This window comes from Poecilia reticulata, linkage group LG5 (genome assembly GCF_000633615.1).
Source record: "Poecilia reticulata strain Guanapo linkage group LG5, Guppy_female_1.0+MT, whole genome shotgun sequence".
Lineage (NCBI taxonomy): Eukaryota > Metazoa > Chordata > Actinopteri > Cyprinodontiformes > Poeciliidae > Poecilia > Poecilia reticulata.
The window spans coordinates 9,114,847-9,129,345 of record NC_024335.1 but is presented as its reverse complement, the minus strand read 5'-3'; the positions used below and the strand labels follow the sequence as shown (position 1 = coordinate 9,129,345).

The following is a 14,499-nucleotide window of genomic DNA, read 5'->3' as shown; positions in this document are numbered from 1 at the left end:
ATTTAAGATCTTGAGCCATTACAATGGTTTTTGTAATGTTTTGGCTCATTTCCTGACAATTGTAAGTTCTCAAGGAGCAGTATGAGACTAAGTGCTTGTGCACTGGGCTAAAAGCATAGACAAGATTATAATGTGCATTACTAAAGTTTCATACGCAACAACTTGAAAGATCTGAAAAGTCTGGTTTATATAACTGTTGAGCTCARTTTAATCTGATGCCTCTAATTTCAGTAAAACGATCTTTCATAAGGTAGTTAATTAGTAAATAGAGTACCCCCATGTGTCATTTGATCTCGGTATAAATACAATTGTGACACCTGAGAGTTTTGTTGAAATTACAGAACAAACAGTATCATAAATAAGCTGGCAGGATCATGCTGTGGGAACGCATGTCTGGGAACGCATGTCAGGGAAGCTCATTACAGGGCGGGCGGACGGTGCTAAATATGCACAACAACCCTGGAAGAAAACCAGTTAGTTGTTACTTCTTCACTTAAAAAGGAGACATTCAGATGTCTCAGTTCATGCTCCTCTTGAAGGAGACTCCAAAAGCAGTACATGCATCTGAGCACAAATGTGATCCTTAAATTATGGGAGTATATTGTGGCCTCGTAGGATTAGCTGAAGGGTGTGGCCACGGAGAGGTATGCATCTTCTGATCTGTTAYGTCTGCAACCCAATCTCAGACAAGACAATGGTTGGATGGATACAAATATTATAATTTATTTATTTCAGAATTCTGTAACGTGAAAGGTGTGTGCTACATTATATCAGTAGTACCCTTGTAATTTGCCTGTATCAGATACATTTCAGTTGGTTGGGAGCTACGTGCAAAAAATGTTTAATGGCAAGCAGTTATATAATTAATGATAATATAAGTTGTTTCCAATTTTGGAAATGGACCCGTTTGCAGTCTATTCTACTGTCCTGAACAGGARTTATTAATACCAGAATCTATTGATTCACATTTTTGTGTCATTATTTAAGGCAGACTTGAATGCATKAACATTGAAAACTACTACACACCAAATTCTCTACTGTTTAAACTTACTCAGCTTTGCAACTGAGTAAAGCTGAGTAAGTTTTACTCAGCTTTATCTTTCTCAGTACCTTACAAAGATAAATCCATTCTTTGTAAGGTACTGACAGTTCATAAGGTTTGTCACAAGCCGTCTAAGACGGGATCATCATTGTTTTCTCAAATGAGTCTTAATAACTGAATAAAAAAAAGAAATCTTAATTTCTGCCAAAAATGTAGTCTTTCAGAGWCTCTTGTCTTTAACATCCCTGATAGTTGTTAACAAGAAATTCCCACAAAAAAACAAAAAAAAGACTTTTTGGCCACTCACTGAAATCACCTTCCCACTACTTACTCAAGATTGAATAAGGCAACATATGACCCTGAATTAATTAATCACAATGTCTCTGAAAGGCAATACTGTCTAAACAKGATTTTTGTTTTCAGAAAAACTTATCGGTTTTACTGCCCCCATGTAAGMTATTTTGCCAACCAATACATTTCCAATTCTCAGGTATCTAGAATAAAAACAACAACATGCATGTCTACCGTCAATTATAAATGAGACATTGTCAGCAGCATTTTTTTTCTGTTACTTTAGATCCGGTATTTCTGTTATTATGGCTACGTCTCCCATCTTCAGATAAGAATGCATTGTGTCAAAGATCAAAATATAATAGTTTCATAATATATTCAACCATTTAATAACAAATAGTTAAGTGTCTCATAAATGGTCTTGTAAACTGTTCAATGGACTTCTTTTCCAGTTTCTTTCCTCCTCTCAAGGTTTAGGAAGTCCTTGCATGGAGAAGGATCAAAGCATCAAACRGCAAAGCCTTTGCAGTCACAAGATCCCACTTATAGGAAATCTTTAGAGCGAGTTCTTGAGCCTATTGTGRCTGTTTYTGGCCTTGCCTTTTTGCTAAGTTATGTCCAACCAATCGGGCCTCTTGTGCGGTTTGCAGGTGTGAATGTCCACTACGTCCTCACAGTCTTTGCACTCCACTGCGCAGCACCACTTGAACTTGCACTCACACTTGGTAACACGTTTGACACGCATGGTGTCGTAGCCTCGTCCACAGCACATGACCTCACAGCCATCTGTGCCTCTTGAGGACTTGCTGCAGACTCTGCCAGCTGTCCCCAAAGAGCCTGTCAAGTGATGAGAAGAGTATAATGACCAAATAATTTAGAGACTTTGAACTTAAAGAGGTTATATTAAATAGTTTCCACTTATCATTACTTTTTTTCATTAATTAGCTACATGCTTTAACAGTGTTACCCAAAAATGTATCATAAAATAATAACGTTGTGGTTTCACAATTAGAATAATGGTTTCATAAACGTCAATGTTTAAAAAAAAAAAAAAAAAAATAGCCTTATTCAGCGTACAGTTATCAAAATCTGGATTGACCAGTGTATATTTTACTGACACAAAAATAAATACACACAACTGACAAACCTGTGCTTGGGCTACTTCCAAGCGGTGCCACCACGCAGATATGGAACATCACTGTATCAAAAACTACTACTAAATGTAACATACCGCAGCATAGATTTCACAATTTATTTATGGTGAAATTGGTATTTCTACCAGTTGGCCAACAGCAGCAGATATTCTGATGCAATGATTTGTGTACCAAACCAAAATACCACTTTTCCCCTCACTATTCCAGAAGGTTCAGTCTACCAGGCAAAATAGTTTCAGATTGTGGTCATATACTAAAGTGGAAAATCAGGCATATACTAAAGTGGCAAGTCAGAGACCACTATTAAGTTCACTTTTTTTTTTACAAGGTAAGACAGCATGTCCCTTTCAGTCAAAGTGCAACCAAGCTAAATGCTGGAAGGAGCAGAGGAATTTGTAAGATCAGTGCCATCACATCCCCTGCACATGCTAACCTCATCTAATCTGCTAACAGTGAACTCCGTCACGGTCTGCTGAAGGGGATGGATCTGACAACCGGGCAAAGCAAACATCAGGAATTAAAGGAGATGTGAGAGGTCAAATTATTGAACTTTAAGCTGTGGAGGAATTCAAGACTTGAGAGGATGGATTTCTACCCATTTTTTTTTTAAAGTAGTGCATGATTCACCATCTGTTTGTCATTTTTCAAAACGGTGTTTCAAAGAAAATCTAGATTTTAATTTTTTTCCCCAATGTTTTAAAGAAACACCACAGGTCCATGGAAATGTTTTTTTCAGGCTTTTCAGATCGTCAGTGCTTTAAGAATATGCATAAACAGACGTAACTAGAATAAGGGCAACGCATGTCACCTTCCTTGGGGAAGGTCATTCTAAACCAGACACCTCACAAGTGTCTGGGCTACGGAGAAAAGAAACTAGACTGTTGCAAGCCTCAACATCCTCTTTTCAGATGGATGTTGCATTTCATTGTATAATGCATAAACTGCACACTAAATGGGTTTATGTTTCAGTAGGCTAGACATTTCAATGAAAAGTCTCATTTCTCTTATTGGCTTTTTTGTAATATTCAGATTTTTTGAGAAATTCTCCACAGTCAGGTAAAGCTTTTTAGTTTTTATAAGTTGTAAGCCATATTAATAAAATACAATTACCATTTTATATATCACTGATTRATATATGAGTTTCAGGTTTTGAATTGAATTTCTTAAATAAATTCATGATCCCCAAAGTGTGAGACTTTGATATCTCAATGTACAGTTTTAAATCAATTTGGCCAATTTGAACCAATCTTTTCAGAAAATTGTACATCACAAACAACTTGCAATAAATTGAAACTCATTCACTTACCTGCCATCCGGTCCCTGACACAGTAATCTGGGGAGTTCTCCACATACACCAATTCGTTCTTGGTGGTTCCCTGGAAGTCCCTGTCAGCCACCATAAAGCCAGTCCCATCCTGGTTCATCGTCACTTCGATGGCCGTGTCGTACTTCTTCCGAAGGTAGTCCCCGGTTCGCCTGAAGTCAGACATAGCCAGCCAACAGGTTCTCAGAGAACAGGAACCACTGACCCCGTGACACTTGCACTCCAGCTTCATAAAGCGCTTCACTGCCTAGAGCAGGGGTCAGAGGTGACAGGGTGTTAAGCTGTTGATGTTGCCGGCTGGTGTAATCAGCTCTGCTGTTAGCTCTATTTAGAACTGAATTTATATCCTAAATGTGATCTTTCAAGATCACATTTAGGATCTTAAAAGATCAATAAACTTTGTATCGTCCTYTTGGTCTGCAGGCATGTGTATTTATATATAGATATAGACACAGTATTTTCTACATTCTCATTTTGGACATAATTTCAACTATGTGACAAAATTGTTAGTCATCTTAATGGTCAATCATAATCAGGAATGTGTTATGAAAAATTACTACAGTATATGTGAAGGAATTTTGCAACTATTAAACAAAATAACCAATTGAGAACTCTAACTTTTAAATAGGAATAAATAGGAATTCCTTTCATTTATTTTCATATACAAGTTCCGGTGCACGTCCAGTTTTTTCCTAAAGTGAAACTCTTATAATGTGTAGATCCATCACACATTGAATGAACTTTTTCAAACTTTTATTCCTTGTATTTTTGTTTGTAATGGCTTATATATCATGAAAACTCCAGAATTTRGTGTCTTAAAAACTTTTAATATTGTGGAAAAGTCCAATATTTGACATTCATGATGGTACAATCTAATCAGGTAATAAACTCAAAGCAACAAAACTCTAAATGATCTCCTTCTAGGTCAGTAAGTTATACTGCTAACCTGTCAGAYATTCAGGAGATATTCAGTCATTGACACCCTCAACAAGGAGAGTAAGCCACAAAAAATCATTGCTGAAGAAACTGGTTGTTCACAGAGTTATGAAGAAAAAGGTGCATCAGCAATAAAGATAATTGCAGACGGAGCTTCACAAGGAATGGGTTGAGGCTGCAGTCAGCACATTCAGACCTTATGCATTGTGGGTAACAGACATGGGCAACAGATGTCTCATTTCTCATGTCAAGCCACTCCTCAACTACAGAATACATCAGACGTCTCATAGCTGGGCTGAAGAGAAAAAGAACTGAACATTTGCTAAGTGGTTGAAAGTCCTCTTTTCAGATAAACGTAAGGGGTGAATTTCATTTTGAAATCAAGGTCCCAGAGTCTGAAGAATCCACATTGCTGTTCAGTGTAAAGTTTTCACAGACGATGATGATTTGGTGCGCTTTATCATCTACTGGTTTTGGTCCATTGTCTTTGAAGCCCACAGTTAACACAGCTATCTACTTGCGTATTTTAGGGAACTTCATGTTTTTTTTCTGATGACAAGCTTTATGGAGATGCTGACTTAATTTTCCAGAAAGACTTGGCACCTGTAYCCACTGTTGAGGTRTGGTACCTTTGGCAGTGGTTTMATGACCAGGGTGTTACTTTGCTTGACTGACTGACAAACTTGCCTCCCCTGAAGCCTATGAAAAAATATTGAATTGCTTCACAATATTCAAAGTTTTGAAATGTCCCTCTTAGATTTGGACTTCTCTTAGGAATTAGGAAACATAACTTATTTTCTGACTTGCATCCAAAGTTGTAATTCTAAAATTAGAACTGCTGCTGCTCACCATCCGACCGCATCGGTTGTTGTGCAGGTTCATCAGCGCTCGCGCATCCTTCACCATCTTTTCTCTAGCATCCACGAAGGCCTTGGCAAATTTGATGCCATAGTTGATGTTATCGCTACAGCCCCCCCAGTCAAAGTAGCCCTTGTCGTCGCTTGCTTGGCCCCGCTTGAGACTGTCACAGTTGCAGATTTTAAGCTCGCCCTGACTGCAGGCCCTCGTAATGGCGTAGACCACTCCAGCTGAAGAAATGGCGTAAACGAATGCTGCTTCTCTGCTGCCTGTATGGAGAAATATATGTCAGCGTTAGAGAAAAAGGCAACACTTTTAATTTGATTTTGATTGACTTTTAAACGTCCTTTTTGCTACCCTAAGTCACCTGCAGTCATTTTGTTCTATTTTAGGATTTGAATTACTTAGTATTKAGTTTGAAATACAGGAACTTTTCCTCTGTATATTTTAAGTAGGAGTGCCATTATCAGACCATTTGTTCTAGATGGACCAGACAAAGTTGTGGCTACAGTGTCATGCCAAACAATTTTCCTTTTCCTTTTATTTTCTGTTTCCTTTTTTGTTTTGTTTTTCAATTAGAACAGATGGTGGCTTTCTGGGTCCCTGAACTGTGTTTTCATTTCAGACAAGAGGAGATTCTGGGGGTTATTTGGTCTGGCTGTTCCACCCTCCTCCTGTTCTCATTCCTGCTCACGCAATGAGGCAAAGCACAGGCGATATGTCAGGGAGTGAAGCTTTGTCTGGCTGCCAGATACATCTACCCAAATATTTACATCTTCTATTACTGTTTATACATCACCAGTGTGGATCTCTCGATCTGCTTCTTGTTTTCRGAGAACATTCACTTTCCCAATCTTCCTTCATTCCAGAGATGGTAAAATGCCCCCACAACACTTTCTCTTTCTGTTTGTATTCCAGGATAAATGTTGATTTAAAGTTTATTCTTTACTCRTGCGGCTTTTCTGAGGAAAAGGAACTCGAGCGTCATCTACATAAGCAACCACTGTCACACAGCAGCAGTGCACAGAGAGAAATCTCAGACTCACTTCGCAGCATCACCCTGCCAAACACAGTGTGATCGCGGTCCAGCGTGCTGCAGTTCCAGCGGTGGTATCTGAACTGGTGCTGGCACTCTTTGATCCACTCGCTGGCCCCCTCGCTAATGGACTGCATCAGGTCCGGGTGCCGCTGGCAGAGCTGCCGCTGCTTGTTCACCAGGCCGGGAATGTTGTCACAGATCACCCGAGCTCCCAGTGCTCCGATGTACCTGCCGTCACAGACAATGCAAATGAAGAGCGAGCGCAGTGTTTGATCAGAGTGGCACTTGTCACTTTGCGATTGCTGCTGCAGATTAACTTTTGCTTTCTCCTTTTTCTTTTTTTCTTGAGTTGGCTAAAACAATGTTTGGATGTTGGGTTACAAAACCGTTCATATATTTTATATGATGTAAAATTCAAATGGAAAGCAATCTGCCTAACAAACTCATGAGGCACTTAAATGTCTGATGGTGGGTTACTCATTACTCATATTTAAGAAATATTTGTTTATGTCAAAGTTTTCTATCCCAAGAAAGAACAAAGAAGTCTCATTTTGAATAAATTTGATCAGGTCAAATGTGTTCAAACTCCAGCTTACAGATTTAATTTCTAACAATTAAACTTGTACTCTGCCACTTTTTTGGAAACCCTGGGGAAGCTACATAAAAGGCACAAGAATAAATTCATATTTCATTGCATTTGAGTAATCTTACACTGAACRAACAAAAAACATTGAAAATTCTAACCTTTGAATGCATTCAATAGAAAAAATGATTCCAACATTGTGAAATAATTGTTTAAACAGAATCACTGGTGTCAGAATAAGTTTTTCATCATTTGTTTCCATGATCTGATGTCTCACTTGTTTTAGCAACACTTCAAAATGGGAAAGATTAGAAAATATACCAAGCAAGCCAAATGTATGTATCTTCAWAAATCAGGAAATGACTACAAGAAGAAAGCAACTCAAGCTGTGATGAACAATGAAGAGTTATAACCTAGGGTTACAGAGTCGCTATTACAGCAATTTACTGCAAATTTTTTGTGTACATTTTACCAGAGGTGCTGTAGATAATGAACTTAACTACATAAGTCTTTCACAGGATGAAGTAAGTTCGGAAGAAGAAAAAAACTATTGATTGTTCCACTAATTATGTTCTCAGTTTACTTTCGTGTTTGATTTTACACTTCTCATTTATACAGCCATATTTCATTCTAGCAAAAGTTTAAATTGAATTATGAACATGCAAATTTGAGTGTCAAGATAAAAATGTAAAAATGTTCATTGTTTAAGTTTGTTTCTTGTTTGATACGATTAAATGTTCAGGCAGCTGTGGGAAACTCAAACTGGAAAAAAGCAGCAAAAAACAAAACAAAACAAAACAAAAACAAATTCACATAAAAAATTTAGACTTCCTATTAATAATTTTACTTTCTGTTTATTATCCCTGAGTTTTTCAGCAGCCCATAAGAGTACGGATCATATGGTGGCATTGTTGGTGGGCTTCACTTATCAACAGCCACCTCCAGTATAAGTGAGAGCTCAGATCAACCATACGATCGCTCTAGGCTCCCCTCTCGCCTCTCTCCCTGTTTTGGCCTCTTTAAGCTCTGTTCTCCTTCCGGATATCATCCTGATGCTTAATCGCAGCCCCATTTGTGTCACCGGGCCACTGAAACAGAAACAGACCGAGCGGGCTGTTTCCACTCCTGTTATGGCTGTCCTTTCCCATTCTGACCGTGACAATCTGCCAGAGCAATAAAACAAAACAGAGGCACGACTTATGCTTATTGTGTTTATATTGTGTGATGTACAGAAAGAGCCCCGAGAGTTTCCAACAGGACACAGAGAAAAAGAAAGTGAGGAGCGGTTCATTTAGGGAGATTTATGGTGATCGTCTTAATTACTTTAGCTGCTAAAACAACAGAAAGCAGATACTGTGCAATATCATTCAGCATTTTTAACAGTAACACTATTCAAAACAGAAATCTAACAGGAAAGAGATTAGGAAACTAAAAATTCATCAGATTCCATTTTCTTGCAGGTGTGATTTCAAGTTAGATTGGATTAAAGGTGCTGCTTCTTCTCCAGGATTTTTTTCTTCTTCTTTTGAGAGCATTTAAAATCCATAAGAGAAATCTTCAAGGGGCATTTACTCATGCACCACTGCCTGCACCTGCCACCTATACTCTGAGCATGAGAGGTGGATAGGGGAACCTCTCTTCACACCATTAATCTTCAGAACGCTGTTGCAGGGAATATCTCTCTGTGCAGTGACATGCAGAAGAATAACATAAACACACAAAGAGTCAAAGATCTTTTAAAGACATGGGAGAGTGCACATATTTAGATAAAGTAGATGAACTTGAATAGTTTTAGTAGCAAATCAATGGAAATTCGCACACAAAGTTATATACATATATTAAGTATTTATTTGATGATGTTTTAGATTATTTGGCTTTTACATAACACCATACAGACACAATTTTATGTTATGTCCATAATACAACCTATATAATCCTACGGAAGACTGCTGACTTGACAGTTATCCAGCAGACAGTCTACAAGGAGTGTAAGCTTTAAAAGGTCATTGCTAAAGAAGCTGACTGTGAACAGAGGGTTGTGTCCAAGCACATTGATGGAAAGTTGTGTGGAAGGAAAATTGTGTAATAGAGAATTATGCACAATCAACTGGGGGACTGTGAAACAAAGCCATGTCCGACCACAAGGGAGATTCACAAGGTGTGGGCTACAGCTGAAGTCTGGTTTCAGGAGTCAGGATGTAGGCTTTCACTGTATCACTCATCTTAAGCCATTCCTGAACCTTAAACAACATCCAAAACACCATACATGGACCGAGGAGAAAAAGGACAAAGCTGTTGTGGTCAAAAAACAATTTTCTGATTGAAGATTGTTTTGCCTTTCACTCAGAAATCCAAGTCTACACATGCTTGTCCTGGCCGGATCTTGTCACTGAGCAGCTCTCTACAAGGGAATTTGACAATACATGGACTTGGCACCTTACTACCCTGCCTAACATTCCAACTCCTGGTATTATGACCACAGTGTCACTGTGCTTGATTGACCAGAAATTTTCTTTGACCTTTGTTGTCCTTATTCAATATTTAAATTTTATGATAAACTGAATTTTAGGATTGTATCACCTGCAGGCCATGATCATGTAAATAAACATTTAAAATATGTGTGCCATGAGAGTTTTAATTTGAAATTGAATTACTAAAAAAAAAACAAAAAAAACTTTCATTTATTTTTACGTTAATTTACAGGAATGTGAATAAKAAAAATCCCTCCAAACATTTTTGCAGCAGCTACATGTCCAGTTACATAAGTTCAAAAATAATACTTCAAGATCAAACTCACCACCACGATGAATCAACTCGGGGTGTGAAAATGAGTAGGAGCAGAATAAAAATGGGCTTGGCATGATGTTGCCTCTTAGACCCATTTCTAATCGCCATCGCACTTCTGTTGTCTGATAAGCTCCTGGTGTTCATCGGGGAAATCATTTTTCTTCTTCTCATGTGTTGGTAAAAGACGTACAGTCAGACGTGAAAGTCCCCGGTGACTGTCCGCCGTCCATCATCGGCGGATAAAAAGAACTTCACAACGAGGAAAAAGTGGTTTCAGTCTCCATTGGCTTTCCAAAGACAATAATCAGAGCGAAGTTTGGATCAGCACATCTGTAACCACCTTCATTGGCACTAGAGATTGGTCGTAATGTGTGATACTTCAGTGCGCCGTCGCCAATAGATGGGACGACATTAGGTTTAGTTCCCCTGTTGAGCCTCAGGATGAAGTTCGGAAAAGTTGGAGGGACTCAAAATCGACAGACTCAACTAATAACACAGTCCAGTGGGAGGAATATCAGAAACGGGGACAGATCCAGTGCTCGCCTTTCCACCAGCAGCCGGGAGAGAAGATGCGCACGGAGAGGCGCAGCGTTCTGCTTTGGTGCGTCAGCTGTGCGCCACCCCTCACTTCTTCCCTCGCCCTGCCCTGACTTCCAAAATGACAAACAGCGGTTGTGAATTTGATTTGAACTGAAAAGCATTGTGATGAACTTTTGCAAACGAAATTCTGTTTTTTAACACAAACTTTACCTGTGAGCGCATCCTTCCACAGATTGAATAGTTCCCAGATTTTWAAAWTWWMWTTWAAAARRWKSMRKTTYMWYMAAAAWKSMAARGSYTWMMWTTTTKKWAAAAAAWAAAAAWWAWAATAAATAAAAAACAGGACTAAAATTGAAGCATAACACTGACAAATGAAGCTTTGTCTTTTCTTTTCTCGTAGTTTTTTTTTTCTTTTTTGTTTTGTTTTTTCACCTTCCTAGCTTTTGGTCTTTCGGGCTACCTGTGTATTATCAGAATCAAAATCAGGCAATGAAAAGCTGTTGTTAATTATTCTTCTCATTGTATTGTACAAATGTGTTTATCAGGAAAATAGTGTAAAAATAATATACAGCCGTATGCATAACGCCGCACAGGTAAAGCAGTTGTCAGTAATTTGAGAAAAAACGGGGCAAAACAAACATTGAGAAAACCAGAAGCTTCTCCAAAATGAACGAAGAGACGGTCGGTATCTTTAGTGGATCAGCCACTAAAGATACCGACAGCAATAATGAAAGAGTTGCAGAACTTTCTGCCAGGCACTTGTGTTGTCCTTGTGAGAAAAATATTGTTAGATCTACTTTGATGCACGGAATGAAATCTGTCTTTACCTTCACTGTTCCAGCAGACACTGGAGGGTTTTGAGGCAAAAACTGTTTCTCTTCAGCTCAGATGATTAATTAAAGATCTAATGAAAATGAAAAATAAATAACCCATTGTCATTAAAACAAAAAAGCTTGAGCTATTTTATATATATTTAGGGTTTTTGAGGGCGCTGCTTTCTGTTCAAGTCCTTGTAATCCTTCTTTCATAAACAGTGGTATTGGGGAATCTGCATGGTGCATGTGAGGCTAAATGCAGGTTATTTCAGAAAGAATATGGTTTATTTTCACCATGACTGCAATTCCACAGGAGATGATTTCTAACAATCACTTTGCTTTAAAAACTTGTGTTTCATACTATTCAATCCATAAGGAAGTTTTTCTTTGCATTAATGGCATAACAGCTCAGACTATGTGCCAAGTCTTAATTTTAAGCTAATTTCTTTCACAAAAGCAAAAGCTCCTAAATTTCCTGAAGAGAGAAGAAAGCACACTTAAACCAAAATTAAGAATTTTCTGGCCCTTCCACAGAGAAACTTTACAAGTGAGCAGAATTTACAGAAATAAAAATTTGAATSTTTCACCTAAGTCCATGGCCTGAGCTAAATTTGGTTATTTAAATTGACAGTTCTAAAACATAAATGTGGCATCGCAGGTGTCCTTTGGCACACGTTATCTCTGTCATTTCTCATATTGCTCAGTTTTTCCCATGTTTGGTTMTATGCCCATAATAGCCTCTGTACGTTAGAAAATGATTAATAAGTCAATGAAGATGCCTCCATGCCATGTGCTGCAGGGAGAGGGGAGTAAAATATCCTCCCCTCAGTTCCAAGCACTTGAACCTCTCTTGTAATGCCACCGGAGTGCATGTTTGTAGTTCAGCTCATATCAACAGTCTCAGTCCAGAGACGGGTTTGTCTGGAAACATCTGACCCACCTCAAGGACATTTTCAGCTTATGTCCCTGAGACTTCAGTGAGTCACTTAAGTATATGTGACAGGTAGAGATAGGCCCAGAGAAGAAGATACGATGTTCCCGCTGTGTGCAGATGAAGTGTGAGAGGTCATTTTAATCAGTGCAAATCCAGGGGTGTTAGTGCTGGATCGAGGTAAAGGTCAATAACAATGCAGCTGCCTAAAAATACTTCAGCTCAGGCAGCCACTTCAATAAGGCTGATCTGGGAGCTGGGACGTCGTTATGAAATACGTTACCATACAATCCAAAAATCCTTTATTCTCAAACAAAGGCCCGTCGTGCATTCTACGCAGCGCGGTCACTAAGCATGCTCTCTTTCTGCTGCCCAGCTGTTTGTCCTTCTTTGGTAGTCGGATCTAGATTTGGAGCCAAAAAGGGATCCTCATTACATGTGACCCTTGCTTTCTTTACCCTGGGACGAGCTATGGATTTTACAGTGACAACTCTATAACAAATTGCTTTACAGGCAGCAGGTGATGGTGGCCATACCACTCATCATCCAGCCCACCCTCCACTGGTGACTCGCTTTGAGGCAGCTCCAGCTGTGGTCTTTACGGGGCCGTGTGTGGGGTCTCTGCTCCTATTCTGGACCCATTAAATGCCTGGAGATAAATTTAGATTGAAACAGACAAAAAGGAAGAAAATTGATTAGGAGGAAAATAATGACAAATAGTGATCATATCCTACAAGTCAAGAGAAGCGGCAGCATCAAGTTCACAGAGAAAACATTTGTAGGGGATTCTGTTCTTCCTTGAGGCAAGTCTTTAAAAAGAAGGCTGTAAATTTATGGTTTAACTCCTGACAGGTTATGCGCTCCCTCCTTGACCYCAGTTTCACAATCTCATTTACACAACATGGAACTGCAGATATGTGGTCAGCTTGATGTTGTAGAGCAAGTCAGCACTTGGGAACTCTACACTAAATAAATATGTGTCTGCAGCAGTCATTTTCAAGTTCAACTTCATTTATTTATGGATCTACACATTCATGACCCCTGAATCTTTCATATTTTCTCCTGTTATAACCACAGACCTCAAAGTATTTTATTAGGATTTCATGTGAGAGAGATACAAAGTGATTCATACTGGTGGTGAAGTGGAGGAAAATGTTTTCTTTTTCAATTGCATTTACACATAAAAGTCCTTTAAAATATGTTTCTTGCACTTTTTCATGTTTGTAAACAGAATTTTTTTGTCTTTGTGTTTTGTAGCTTCTAACTTTAGTKCTTCCAGCCTTGGATTCATTGGTTGCTTTGGATTCCAGTTTTGAATGATGGCTTAAGCAGTGCTCCATGTGAAGCTTACGACATTGCTTAGCAATCTAAACCYGCTTTTAACTTCTCCACAATTTGACTTCTGGTCTGTCTGCTGTTTGTTCAATCATGGCCTCTAAAATTACACACAGGTGGACTAATAATTACAGRACTTTTGAAGGGAATTACACAATATGTTATATAGTATTATTATATAGTGGAATCAAAGTAGGTGGCCTGGTACTTATAATACATACAATATTTTTCACATTCTGAATCAATCTTTATTGCCTTTCCTCTATTTTACAATCATATGACAGCTACTCTGTCATAAAATCTTCATTAAATAAATTGCGGTTTGAGGTTATGTGACAAAACCTTAAACATCAAGTACCGTCAAAATTTTGTTGGACTTCACTTTTATCACTTGTGATAAAAGTGTTTTATCACAAGCATGTATCTTTTTTATCATATTTTGACCACAGAAAATCTCCTCTTTATTTATTATTCCCTTGTTTTCTTGTAGATTCTTGCTATTGGGTAACACGTCTGCGGTATTTTACTTTTGCGAACAAGAGCCTCTACTTGTGCTTCAACATTGCACCCTAACAAATATGTAAACGAATATTTATTAATGTCCACTTGCTGTTGTTTGCAAATGGACTCCGTGTGAAATACAACATTTTCGGAGATGTTCAAAGAGCAGTTCTCACAGCTCATCGGTGTGAGCTTGTGTTTACAGAGGCCTGAGAAGCTGAGAAGATGAGGCTTTACAGAACGACTAGGCGTGCCTGTTCTGGATTTAGGATGCAGCTTTTCTGTCCTACACTGGAATGTTAATTAGGTGAGCTGAATGAAAGAGAGGTGACCCGTTCCGTTAACCAGCTAACCCTTTTCCCC

At 38.6% G+C, this 14,499-nt stretch overlaps 1 protein-coding gene across 1 annotated transcript; it reads right to left on the bottom strand.

Annotated features, from left to right (window-relative positions):
• Window positions 1–698: 698 nt before the first annotated feature.
• On the bottom strand, window positions 699–10,706 carry LOC103464374 (protein Wnt-2b-A). Its single transcript, XM_008408423.2, has 5 exons — window positions 10,025–10,706; window positions 6,652–6,872; window positions 5,597–5,874; window positions 3,794–4,058; window positions 699–2,170 (listed from the first exon to the last, which is right to left on the bottom strand). The coding sequence occupies exons 1-5, from the start codon at window positions 10,183–10,185 to the stop codon at window positions 1,941–1,943; spliced, it is 1,155 nt and encodes a 384-aa protein (XP_008406645.1). The 5' UTR covers window positions 10,186–10,706; the 3' UTR covers window positions 699–1,940.
• Between the last annotated feature and the right edge of the window lie 3,793 nt (window positions 10,707–14,499).